Here is a 13163-nt window from a genome sequence, read left to right as displayed (position 1 = left end):
AATAAGCAGTGTAGCTTTGTGTTGCAGCGTTTTCCCCATTTCAACTCTGGGACCTCTTAGGAAGCTTTTCCATTCCTGCACTGGAGGTTGATTTGCTTGCAGCTCTGCCTCCCAGTATGGCAGCAGAACAATGCTATGTTCACTGCTCCTGGATTATTGTTAAAATGGTCTTTTCTCCTCCAGTCTCCTGAAATGCTCACAGTGCTGCCATGTCAGTGTGAGCAGTTCTTCTTTCAGGGCCAGAGCAAAACGTTTTGACAGCAGACTTTTAAATGGCCTTTACTCTTGGTGTGCATTTCTGGGCACTCCACCAGTTGCTGAGGAGCCAGGGTCATTGAACAAGAACAGTTTAAAGTGATTTGAGTGCTTGCTGGGAGAAATCCTTTGTGCTGGCTCTCCAGGTTCTGGGGAGAGGGGTTTGCCTGCTATAACGTGTTCACATGCTGTGTTTGCAGTGGTGAATGGCTCTCCAGGCTCTGGGGAGAAGGGTTTGGCTACTTTAACGTGTCCCTATGCTGTGTTTGCAGTGGTGAATGGCTCTCCCGGGTTCATCAACCTCTGCGATGCCCTCAATGCCTGGCAGCTGGTGAAGGAGCTCAAGCAGGCACTGGGCATTCCAGCCGCAGCCTCCTTCAAGCACGTCAGTCCCGCAGGTAGGGTGGGATGTGCTCGTCCCCCGGCTGTGTGGGCAGGTCCTGGGGCAGGCAGCAGCAGCCTGAGTGCCCTGGCTCGTGTTTCCCACTAGGTGCTGCTGTTGGAGTTCCGCTCAGCGAGGAGGAGGCCCAAGTGTGCATGGTGCACGACTTCCACAAGACCCTGACGCCCTTGGCCTCTGCCTACGCCCGGAGCAGAGGTGAGGGCTCCATATAACCGCGGCAAACCCGCCTGTCCAAAGAGCTGAGCTCGGGGCTCAGCACCTGAGCAGCATTCTCAGCTCTTCCCTTTGCACCACACTCCTCCTCCAGAGGGCTTTTCTCCATGAGGATCTGCCTGATTGCCTATCAAAAGCTGCTCTCCAAGAGAGCAGCCCTTGTATACTGACTGTTTCAAAGAGCTAAAACCACTTTGGATTCTGTTCCTTGGTGAATATAGAAGACCTGTAAGATGATACATTTGTAAGTAACAATGTGTGCTTACACACACACACACACACACACACATATGTGGGACTTTGACTAAAGGATCTGGGTGAGCAGTGGTGCTGGTAGCACACTCATAATTGGCGTGCTCAGGAATATTTAACTGGAGTAGAGATGTTTCTGTCTGGTATTTGATGGGGTTTTTTTTAATGCTTTTGTATGGCAGAGCTCACAAAAGAAGCTAAAAAAAGTAGACAAAACCATCTTCCTCTGCTTAGCTGAGATACTTTGCTACATCTCTCATTTTCCATGGCATTCCTAGAAAAGCTGCACAGATTATAGAAAACAAGGCAAACTTGCTAAGGAGCACATTGGCTTGGATTCATTCTTCACAGACCACCTTAGAGTGTTGCTGTCACAAAACAACTGCACGATTGCTAGAAAAATAAACCCTTAGAATGGCAGGGACAGAAGAATTGGCCTTGCTGAGTAGTGGAGCATTTGTGATGGGAATTGAGTTCACCTTAGCTATACCATTAAATACAGAAAATACTTATTTTAAAAAAAAAAAAAAAGAAGAAGAAAAAAGTTGCTACATTTCTGGGTCTGCTTTCTTGCAGGAAAAGCCAGGTGGGAGCATAGCCATCTAAAAGCTTTCCTCTTTTTCCAACTGTCTCCCATCTAAAATCTTTCTGTGTGATCCTTGCCTCTCCTTGTCCTCTTGCCACCAAGGGTACAGCTGAGCTGCTTGCAGTGCTGGAGGTAGTCATTAGAGAGTTAGAGCTTTGACAGAGGCAGTGAAGAAGGAAGAATATCTGAACTATGGGAGTATTTAAAGGTCCATGTGTTTGAGGTAGGATTTTTCATCCTTCTTGCTTTTATGGCCTCTTTTTTTTTTGTTATTTTTGCGGTGGGATTAAATTCTTAGCTCTCATAGCAAATGACTGGACTGTAGGAGTGAAGAGTTTTCTTTGTGTGATGCTGTAGTTTGATAAAGGAGTGAAGTCTGGATTTTTCAGGTGCTGATCGGATGTCCTCTTTCGGTGACTTCATTGCCCTGTCTGATACCTGCGACGTGGCTACTGCCAAGATCATCTCCAGAGAGGTTAGTGACAGCAGAAAATGATTCTAGGGTATCAAGGACAATCACTCTAGATGCAGCCATTGGTTTGTAGCAGCCTTTTCACTGGAAATCAACCTATTTTACCTGGAAGACTTTTACTGGTTTTTGTAATTTGTGTAATCTCTGATCTGGAGTGCAGAATTTACACCAGTCTTTTGATGCATTTGTTTTTCCTACCTATTAACACCTGGCTGTGTGCTAGAGCCTGTGAAATAGCAGAGCTGGCAGTGCTGCTTTCCACGAGATGATTGCAGACCTCTGGAAAGAAACCCTGGTTAGGCTGTCAAAAGTTTCTGGTTGAGCAGATGTCATGGGAGAAGTAAAGGGCTGGAATGTTGATGGGCAGCCCTTTGCCCCAGGCAGAAATTTGGACACAGGTTGCTACCTACCAGTTACAGGTAGGGTCAGCCACTTCCCAGGCTGTGCTTTTTACTTAGAATCACAGAACCTTTTGGGTTTGGAGCAACCTGGTCTAGTGGGAGATGTCCCTGTCCACAGCAGGATGGAATGAGGTGGTGTTTTCCAAACCAAACCATTCTGTGATTTTATGATGTCAAACAAATGAAAGAGCACATTCAGCTGGTTTGTGAGGGTAACATTTGCTACAGTGCTGCTGAAAACTGAAAAAATCTCACCCACACTGTAAGACACAAATGTGAAAGTTGTGTATCGCTTCATGGCACTGATGAATATAAACTCTCAGTTTCCATGCTCTTAACAGCTCTTTTGCCAATGGTTTTACCTCCTCAGGAGTGTCACTGTTGAAATAAGAATTTATTGGTTTTTAAGGCACGTTTACTGTTGAGGCTGAGAAGTGGGGATGTCATGGTCAAGCTGTTTTCCCCCGGAGGAGGATATTAGTTATTAGTTCCATTCTGCTTGAAGTGATGTGGGGTGCTTTTTACTAACCCCTGCCAGGAGCTCACAGTGCTCTGCTGGTTTTTGTTTCCAGGACTGAAACGTGTAGTGTAACAGTGCTTTTGCTATTGTAGGATGCATACAGACCCCAGGAGAGGTGTGTGTGCCTCTCTGGGAATGGCAAGTGGAGCTTTCAGGCTTAGCCCCCCTTTCATTTTTCTCCTGTGGAAGCTGAAATCTGTGTGTTGCAGGTGTCCGATGGTGTGGTGGCTCCTGGCTATGAGGAAGAAGCTCTCAAAATCCTTTCCAAAAAGAAGAATGGTGCTTACTGTGTCCTCCAGGTTTGTACCCCTGCTCCAGTCAGGGATGAAGCTGGAAGCACAGACACTTTGGACCTGAGACGATGCACCTTTACATGCTGCAGCCAGCATGCTTGTGAAGGAATATTAGTATTATGTGGCCAAGTCAGTGTCAGGTTTCCTTCCTAGTTCCTGCAGTGATTGGGACTTCAAAATAACCCAGTTTTGGTGAACAGGACTAATAGATCACAGATTGCTGTCAGGTCCTATTTCTGCTGCCTCTGAGAGAGAAATGAGCAAAGAACTTCACGGTAGCATCACAGAAAGAAAATGCAAGGCTTAGCTGAAGTTCCAATTGTAGTGTAGCTGCCAGGGGAGCTGGAGAAGATGGCTCAGGAGCTTCAGGCAGGAAGGAATGAAATTGCAGACAGTCTTGGCAGCTGATTACCTCTGGAATTAATTAACTTTGCAAGGATGAGGTCGTAGTGGTGAAGCCTGTCTCTTTAGGACTGAATGCAGAGCAGTGCTAAGGAAAGTTGGCCTAAAACATTTCAGCGGATTAGGAAAACCACATAAAAGCATGTGCATGCTCCTGTTTAGAGCTGGTCACCTCAGTCTGGGTTGTTTCCTGTCTGAAACCTCAGCTGGGGCCACCAAAATTCTGAAAAAGGCCATGCACGGGTGGGCCTGAGGGCAGTGTCACAGTTGCAGTTAACCTGATCCCTATGCTGGTGTAAGTTAATTATGCTTCCAGCTTGGATGGAGATGTGCCCCAAGAGTGCAGCTCTGGAAATAATCACATTTGCTGTTCCCTTGAATGCCGTAGAGGGGTGGGAGTTGTAGCCTGAGGCATGTAGGAAGCAGCTCCAAATATTTCTGCCTTCCTTTGGAAGGCTGGAAGACTCTTGTGTTTTTCCCCTTTGTGTGAAAACTGGAAGACAGTAGGTTTTGGGCTGAAAGTGCTTCATTGGCCTGTCTTTGGCTTTCAGATGGATCCCCACTATGAGCCCGATGACCTGGAGGTTCGAACCCTCTATGGGCTGAACCTGATGCAGAAGAGGAACAACGCGGTCATCGACCGGTCGCTGTTCAAGAACATCGTCACCAAGAATAAAAATGTGAGTTTGGGAGATAAATGTGCTTAAACACACGTGGAATGAATGAACTGCTGTGCCTTCATCAAGGAGGTCACCACTGGGCAATTTTAAAAGCTCCTAAAATTTTTTAATGAGATTTAACTGGCTCTTACCAAACAATGCAGCGGACTTTCTGGACCTAATATACTTGGGTAAATCAAGATAGCTTTCCTTGATTTAGATTCCTTGGAGGAATCAAAGAGGAGCTGGACCTTTCCCATTATTTCAGACTACCACAATATTTGTAAATACTCTCTGTAAACAAGAAGCTACTGTGTGCAATTTTTTATGGTGAGACAGCCATGTGCCAGGGATCCATCACATCTCCTGACTGTTCGTTTACATCACCCTTTTGTGTGCACTGTGTTGTTTAAACTCTGGCCTGGCTGTATTGCTCAGCAATTGGAGCCCACATCACCAGAAAGTTTTCAGTGATTTGTTTGTCTCTGATCTCGTTCTCATTAAAAAAACAGATGTTAATGAGCACATGATTAGTCATGGGCTCAGAAGCAAGTTCAGACATTGAGGTAATAAAAACTGTTTTCATAAATTAGGAATGGAACTTAAAAATAATACAGATTTTGGGAGCTGTTCTAATTGCTGTGGTCCTGGTGTTTGCCTATGAGCACATCTGATGACAGTAAATGCAGAGGAGTTTTCAGGCTTAAGGCCAGTGATAGAACCTGGTGAGATTGAGTCTTACCCCTGAGAGTTGGGAGATCAGCTGCCAAACCAATCATTTATGGGTTTTAATCTAAACAAAATTTGCTGGTAATTGAACAATCCAGGGTATTTTTAGCTACCTTGTTCTGCCTGTGTCTGATTCAGTAACTGTGAGGGCTGGGGTGTAGCATGGCTGCTCCTGGGTGTCAGGGTGGTGTTGACAGTGGTGTTCTGTTCCAGCTGCCCGAGGCTGCTGTCCGAGACCTGATTGTGGCCAGCATCGCTGTCAAATACACCCAGTCCAACTCGGTCTGCTACGCCAAGGATGGGCAGGTAACTGCAGCAGGGCTTTCCCCACCCCACTGCTCACAGGCTGCCCTGCCCAGCCTGCAAAAGCCTCCAGCACACAGGGAGCTGCTGCACAGGGCCGGAGGAGCTGCCCTGGACAGCGCTGTGCAGAACAGTTGTTCCTCAAGAGGCTGCTTCAAAACCTTGCTGTCATTTTTTCATGGTAATGGCAGGGCTGGCTCTTGCATTGGTGGGGATGGAAAAGCTCTTATGTGCTTCTGCACTATGGCCTTCAGTAATTTCTTTCTAACTACTCTGTTCTTTCACATCATTTTTCTCAGAGAGTCTTGTAGTCAGTGTAGAGCCTTAGGAAATTACAGTAGATTTCACAGCTGGATTCTGACTGTCCAAATGCTTCTTTATTTTCACTTTTTACATAGAAAGATGGGATATGCTTTCTTTTTTTCACACCTCCAGGGCAATAAAAATCTTCTGTTCTTCCTGATTATGTTTTTTTAAAAAAACTGATGATGGATGCTGGAATTTATAGGGGTATTACCAAATGTGTAATTGAGATGATGAATCATACGGCCACAGAGTGGTTTGGGTTGGAAAGGACCTTAAAGCCCATCTCATCCCACCCCCTGCCATGGGCAGGGACACCTTCCAGTGGCCCAGGTTGCTCCAACCTGGCCTTGGACACTTCCAGGGATGGGGCAGCCAAAGCTTCTCTGGGCAACCTGTTCCAGGGCCTCGCCCACCCACACATGGAAGAATTTCTTTCTAGTATCTAACCTAAATTTCCCCTCTTTCAGTTTGATTCTTGAATTTTAAAAAAATCCTTTCTTTCCAAGTGATCACCAGGCATTTGGCCCAAATCAGCTGTCTAGAAGTTGGTGTAAATGTAATAGAAGTTGTATTTTTGCTCAGCGGATCATTCTTGTAATGGTGCTGTTTAGCATGGACATTTTTCAGTAGACATGGATTATTTAAAAAAAAAATACGGAAGAAAAAGACAAAGAGTGTTTTTGAGCTGTAGTAAATCATAAATCAGCAAAATGGAGCAAAGAGTGAACCCTACAGGCGGAGACTGAGATTGAGCTGCAGTGCTCTCCTTGCATTGGCACGGATCTGTTTTTGTCAGGTTGTTGGTACAGCCTAAAAATGCTGCAGGACTGTCTCACAGGACTTCCTGGGGCTGTGTGGTTCCTCAGAATATGTCTTTGGAGAGCCAGCATTTGTCTTTTATTCTGCTTTATGTTGGTTTTTTTTTTTTTTTCTTTTAAATGATTCTCTGCACTCAGCAGCGTTAGATCTCATACCCCCAGAACAAAGGTGTCGCTGTCTTTGCTCCTTTTCCCTCATCACAGCAGCCATCTCCAATTTCCCCCGTGCTTTTGCAAGTCTGGGCTGAGCGTGGTGCTGCAGATGTTTCCAGAGTGTGTGTGGTAATGGATGTACCACATGGAAGGGAGAGGGCAGGAGGGAGCAGGGAGAAGCAGCCTGGGCAGGCAGGGGTTCAGCTGGCAGATTTTAATCAAATACATTATGGAAAGCAGCTTCCACATTGTTACACTTCAAATGCTCTTCCAGGATCTGACCTGGTTTGGGTTACGTGAGCCAAGTCTGGCAAAGTCCACCTTGCTTTCAGTCCCATTGCTTTCGGTTTTCCAGGGTTTATTTCAGCCTCACAGCATCCCTAGGAAATGGGGATGCCTAGGAAAACTCTGGTGTATGAGACCTCCAGAATGTTTAACAGCTTGGCTCCACTGGCTTCAGGAGTGGATCAGCCCCTCCAGTGAGGTAGCTGCGTTACTACATCCTAGGAAAGTGTGGAGTGGGAAGCATTTCTGGACCTGAGTGTCACTTAATTTGCAGGGAGCCAGCTGCCACTAATTGCAATAAACACTTCCACTTGTTCTGGCTGACTTTCAGCTTGTACCACGCTGATTTACACTTGCTTTAATGACACCATCATGTTTTAAATTAGCAATTTAAAATTATTCTTTCTTTATTCTCTGTACGGTAGCATAAAACAAACCTGTTAATTTACCTTATGCTTTCCCAGTGACTTCACTGTTTTGTTTGTCTTCCCAATGGTCAAGTCCTTTATTAGATTTTTATATTTCCAAGTGTCTTTAGGGTTTTTATTTTCATTCATTATCTAGGGTAAATCTGAGTAAACCCAGAGCAGTCTGGATTGTTTTGCAAGAATCCTTTGGGCATTATCCATCTCATCCACTCTGTGCTGTTGCACAGCATTCCAGCTATGGAGTGTGTTTGACTCTCCTATGAAGCAAAGTGTTTTATTCAAGTAGTTCTTAATTTTCACCCAGTCTTTTTTCTATTTAGTGATAGATTTTTTTTTCTACTCACCCTGTGCTGCTGTCTCCTTTCACTGCTCACACTTAATAGGCTCTGCTTAAGCACTTTTGGATTCCCAGGAGATTAAACTCTGAAAGAAACATAATTAATTTTTGTGTAGGAAAAGGGGGAATGGCTCCTTTGTGGAGGATTTTGAGGTTTCAGCTGTGTTTTTGTATGGGAGAAGGGCACCATGTGGGGCAGGGAGAGATGAGGTGTAGGAAGAAGGATTCTATAAAGTGAAAAAGGGAGGGAATAGGTACAGGCCAGTGTGAGGGGAGAGTCAGGTACAGGTGTAGAGGCTGCATTAAGCAGAAGCTCAACCTACTCTTTTTTTTAATCTCTAGACCAGAAATTCCAGGCTGGACTGAGGAAATCTTCCCCAGCAGCATTCCATCAAAACCTGTGGTTTTAAGAAAGGCAAAACAATGGCTTGAACCTGTGTTGCAGATAAATCTCTGTAGATTTGGGGATGCTTGTGAAGATGGTACAGGCTGCATCACTTTGATCAACTGAAGTACAAAGTCCCTGCCATTTTGGAGTTGTTGAATACAAGCCACAATTTAGTTATTAATCTCTTGACAAAATGTAGGTCACAAAAAAAGTGAAATATTTTGAGTGGTTCACAGAGGAAAGGAAACGGCTCTTTCAGAAAGGTTCTTGGGTGCTGACAGGTAGCAGAACACCCTATTCTATCAAGGAGTGCCAGGCCACAGCTCACAGGGGTGTAATGAAGATGAGGCACTGTTCTGTCTGGGAAAGGGCACAGAACATCCCAAATGTCAGAAACTTGGGAATGTTTTATGGTATTTTGGCCCCTGCTTAGCAGCAGCCAGTCCGGTACTCCACAACATCTGCATCCCCAGCTAAAAATTCCTGCCTTAGCCTGGCTTTGCTAGTCCCACTCTGAAGGGCTGGGTGGCAGTTCCTGGTGTGCTGTGGGACACAGCCAGCCCTCTCCTTTGTGTAGGGAGGGAGGATAAACCCCTGTGGAAGTGATAACACACCAGTGTGCAGCTGAGCTCCTTCAGGGTCCAGGGTCCCCTGCGAGTTCTAAGTGGGTGTGTTGGGAGCAGAGGCTGGACATCAGCAGTGTTTGTCGGGGGGAAGGTGCCACTAAACCGTAAGAAACTTGGCATCTGTTCAGTGTTTGTGCTACCACCAATATCCCTGTGGGTTTCTTACGCACTGATGACTTCAGTTATGGCTGAGCAGATCATATCTGATGGCAGCCCAAGCTTTTCATTTGCTCCTTGGGGGAACAGGATCCAGCAGAATGTTTTATGGTTCTGGTAAGAGGTGAAGTCACTGTATCTTGATGAATGGGAAGACAAATGACTCATTCCTTTGAGGGCAGCCTCTGACTTATGGCTTTACCATCTGTCCCAGTCTGCGTTGGGAACTCGGAGGCACTGGCCAGCACCTCGAGCCTCAGCACTGTGTCCCTGGAGAACAGTCTGGGGAACAGCTCAGATGTGGCTGAGCAGGAAATGATGGGAGAGACTTTGTTTCCTGTCAGATCTCCAGATTGAAATGGAAGCGGGACCCACAGGATGGACAAAAGTTACCAGCCCAGGTCTGCCATCCCTGGTGGCTGAGCTGAGCAAGTGCTGTATTTTCCTAGCAGCTTCCTTGAGATAAAACCACTGTGTGGATTTTGCTTATCTGTTAGAGATCAAGCACAAGTGTTATTAAAGAGGGTTAGCAGCAGCTATCTCAAAAAGCCTGGATTCTGGCAGATGGCAGCACAGGAGATGTGTGGTGGCTCCAGGGCCTTGACAATTCATGGGATGTAATGGTGCCACTGACCAGCATTCCTGAGTGAGCAGTGGGGTTACTTTCTTATCAGCCTTGCCAGATGAACTGCACCTCTCAGCTGATGTGGTTAAGCTGTGTGTGCCTGACTCAGCAGAGAGATGATGGTGTTTGGGTGATCTGGGCTCAGACATTAATGCTCTGACTGAAGTGCCCTTTTCCAGAAGGGGCAGGAAGCCAGCCAGCTCTTGGCAGTCACATTTGTTTCTGTGACCTGCAGGATTTTGTTTTGCCTTAAAAGCCGTAACTGTATCACTCTCCTGAGGTTAAGGGTTTGACTCTGATGGCTGGGGCTGTGTTATTTAGAAGGGTGAAAGAACATACGTGTTTCGAGCGTGACTGTCAGCTCAGCAGAGCTGTGGAAGTTAGCAGTGCAGACAGCTGGCCCTGTAACCAATTTACAGCATCAGGGATGCAGGCATTTCCCAAGTTTTCCCTGCTCATTACCTACACTCTTTAGCTGCATGGGTGAGGAGCAGCTAAATTGTGGGAGGCCGTTCTTAAGGGCTTGTCTGGAATGCAGCTGTGGTGGTGATCTCAGACTGTGCTTGGTACCCCTGTGCTCCAGGTCATCGGCATCGGCGCGGGGCAGCAGTCCCGGATCCACTGCACGCGCCTGGCTGGGGACAAGGCCAACAACTGGTGGCTGCGGCACCACCCCCACGTGCTGTCCATGAAGTTCAAGGCAGGCGTGAAGCGGGCCGAGATCTCCAACGCCATCGATCAGTACGTCACCGACACCATCGGAGAGGTGAGGGCTGCTCACAGCTCCCCCTGCAGCACAGCTCTGCCAGACGAGGTCTTTGTGCAGGACTTACACCTGGTGTGAGTGTTGTAATGGGTGACCCCAAAGAGCTGGGGGATCCTGGGTCCTGGGTGGTGATCCCCCAGGGTCATTTACTGGCCCTGTGGCAAAGTGTCCTGATTTGCACCTCCAACACTGCACCCACAGCCCTGGGAGCTGGAACCTGCCCTGTGCCTCAGTGAGCAGCTTGGCTTCAGCTCCTGGTTCTTCTCAGCAGTGAGGATGGGTTAAAGCTCCAGCTGATGTTCCAGTTCTCCCTGTCCTGTCAGTGGCACCTTCTCACACAGAGCTGTTTGTTTGTGTGGCATTTCAGATCCTCAGAATCCTTCTGACCTCCCTGTTACAGGCCACAGTGAGACAACAAAATAGTATGTCCTTTTTAAGTATCAAAAGCCAAGAGCTGGATTAGGGACCTTGTGAATCACCTCGTGAGCAGTTGCTTGTTTAAGGGGGTAAGAACTGGAGCAGTTGCTGTTTAAGAAGGTGAATCATAAACTGAGCTGCCATTGGTCATGGGTAAAGTCATCTACCAGATGCCTGCTGGCATTTATGGAGCAGCACACTGCAGGCAGAGCATCTTGGAATTGAGGGAGAGAAGGAATCCTTCAAGCCCTGTGGTGAGGAGAAGGAAGGAGTTAAAAGGATGCAGGAAGAGCTGATGGTGGTGGTGTGTTTTAAACGCCCTGGTATGAAGTTCCCAGCAGCAGAAAGCCCAGTGTCAGAGGGATGCCATCACTCATCCCCCTGGCTGGGATGGAGCCGTGTGCTCTGGGGCTGAGCTGGCTTCTTGTGCCTGCAGGATGAGGACCTGGTGAAGTGGCAGGCCCTGTTTGAAGAGGTGCCCAAGCAGCTGACAGAAGCAGAGAAGAAGCAGTGGATTGCCAAGCTGTCTGCTGTGTCCCTCAGCTCCGATGCCTTCTTCCCTTTTAGGGATAACGTTGACAGAGCCAAGCGGGTAAGGTCATGGCAGGGCCAGGAGGTTGGGGTGGCTCCAGGGGAGTGTCTGTGCAGCTTGAGCTTTTCATTTTGTGTGCACTGCTGAGCAAAATCCCTGCACTAGGATAGCAGATCCTGGGAAGGATGTTGCTGATGGTTACTGGTCTCACATGGACAGTAATTATCCAGTCATTGCTCAGTTTGTAGATTTGGGATGAATAGGGGATTAAAGTTTATTAAACAATTTAGGAATATCAAGCCAAGGCCTGTCACTTCCAGAGAAACCATTTTAGGGTTATTTCTGAGCAGCAGGGAGAACTTCCTGCTCCCCTGAGGAGCAGCTTTGGGGATGGAAGCCTTCATTCAGTGGGATGTGGATATAGGACTGGGACTGCCAACTCCTTCCAAGGGGGATTTTGGTTTTCCATCCTCTGATCCTTCCACTCCCCCCTGTGTGTGCAGAGTGGAGTGCAGTTCATCGCTGCCCCTTCGGGCTCGGCTGCCGATGACGTCGTGATCGAGGCCTGCAATGAGCTGGGGATCACCCTCATCCACACCAACCTCCGGCTCTTCCACCACTGAGCCCTCTCTGGGCACAGCCTCACCAGCAGCCAGGACCAGAATGTCACTGGTGGAACTGGGAGGCTCCTGCAGCCTGTGCTTAGCAAGAGCTGGTCACTGTGAAGAGGCCTTTCCCCCATGTTAAGGGGGAAGGATGTGGCACAAGTTGGCTGCCAGTGTAGAAAATCAGTGTCTTTTACAAATAAACATACAGTTGTTAGCTATGTGCAGTCTGCGTGGTCCCTGTCACCCAAATTCTGTGTCCTCAGGAAAAAGGTTTCTTCTTGAGGTAGGTTTTATGGTCCAGACTCTACTAATGCATTAGATGGCCTGTGCAATGGTGTGAAAGCTTGGCTTCTGCTCAGCTTCTCATAGAAGATAAAGATCTGAATTGGGGTGGTGGGGTTTTTACTGAGTCAGCAGGTGCTTCTAATCCATTATCCTCTTCCCTGTGGGAGAAGGGGGAGCAGGTGCTTTGCAAGAGGCACTCTGTCCTACCTACAGTCTGTGCTTTGGCAATGCCATGTTGCTTTCTCCAGGGTGAAAGACCCATTGACAGGCCTGTTCCCATACTGGGCGCAGAGCAGAGTCCACACCATGGAATGGGGGAAGTGGCCAGAGCCACTTCCCTTCTCTGCTGTCCACAGTTAGCATTAAGCAGATTTGAACTCTTGATTGGGAAAAGCAAAGTGAAATTCTGGAGCACAGTGAGAGGAGTGAAGGATGAGCCCAGACACATTTTTGCTGGCAATCACTGTGCCTGTTCCAAAGGGATTTTCTCTTTTTGGTTCCACTTTATAAAATCTGTTCAGTTTTGCCCAGGAGCAGCCCAGAGTTTTTCAGTGAACACGTCTGTGGGCTCAGCTCTCAGCTAGTGCAGAGCAGGGAGTGTCCATGTGTGCCCTTGGCTCAAGCAGGGCTGCCCAGGTGGGAGATGGACCTGGGAGAGGGGAAATTCTGGGTGTGCTCCTGGCTCTGCTGCTGACTTGCTGTGACTGTAGCCATGAATTTTGTTTTACCTGATTGCCTGTTTGATCCAGACTGGTTCAAATGGAGCAAAGCAAAGACACTTCCTAGGACATAGGAAGTATTCAAGACTGGTTTTCCTTTAATGCTGTCATTTCATCTGCCCTTGCTCCAGCCTGAAAGGGAGCAGACTCCTCTTTTCTGATCTCTCCAGTGGATTATTTCCAAGTGACTGGATTACACGGGACAGAGTAGAGAGCATTCTACTGC

General features: G+C 47.5%; 1 protein-coding gene across 1 annotated transcript in view; it reads left to right on the top strand.

Moving 5' to 3' along the window:
• Positions 1–12151, top strand: part of ATIC (5-aminoimidazole-4-carboxamide ribonucleotide formyltransferase/IMP cyclohydrolase) — a gene marked incomplete at its 5' end in the record, with an annotated part of 19693 nt that extends 7542 nt beyond the window's left edge. Inside the window, 9 exons of the mRNA XM_017747094.1 lie at positions 528–653; positions 746–853; positions 2099–2184; positions 3312–3401; positions 4349–4477; positions 5399–5491; positions 10194–10376; positions 11230–11385; positions 11829–12151. Coding sequence (XP_017602583.1) covers positions 528–653; positions 746–853; positions 2099–2184; positions 3312–3401; positions 4349–4477; positions 5399–5491; positions 10194–10376; positions 11230–11385; positions 11829–11948 — 1091 coding nt within the window. The remainder of the gene's footprint in view (positions 1–527; positions 654–745; positions 854–2098; positions 2185–3311; positions 3402–4348; positions 4478–5398; positions 5492–10193; positions 10377–11229; positions 11386–11828) is intronic.
• Positions 12152–13163: the final 1012 nt, after the last annotated feature.

Source organism: Corvus brachyrhynchos, unplaced genomic scaffold (genome assembly GCF_000691975.1).
Source record: "Corvus brachyrhynchos isolate BGI_N302 unplaced genomic scaffold, ASM69197v1 scaffold671, whole genome shotgun sequence".
NCBI lineage: Eukaryota > Metazoa > Chordata > Aves > Passeriformes > Corvidae > Corvus > Corvus brachyrhynchos.
Note: the sequence above shows the minus strand (reverse complement) of the source record. Positions and strands in the feature narration are given on the sequence as shown.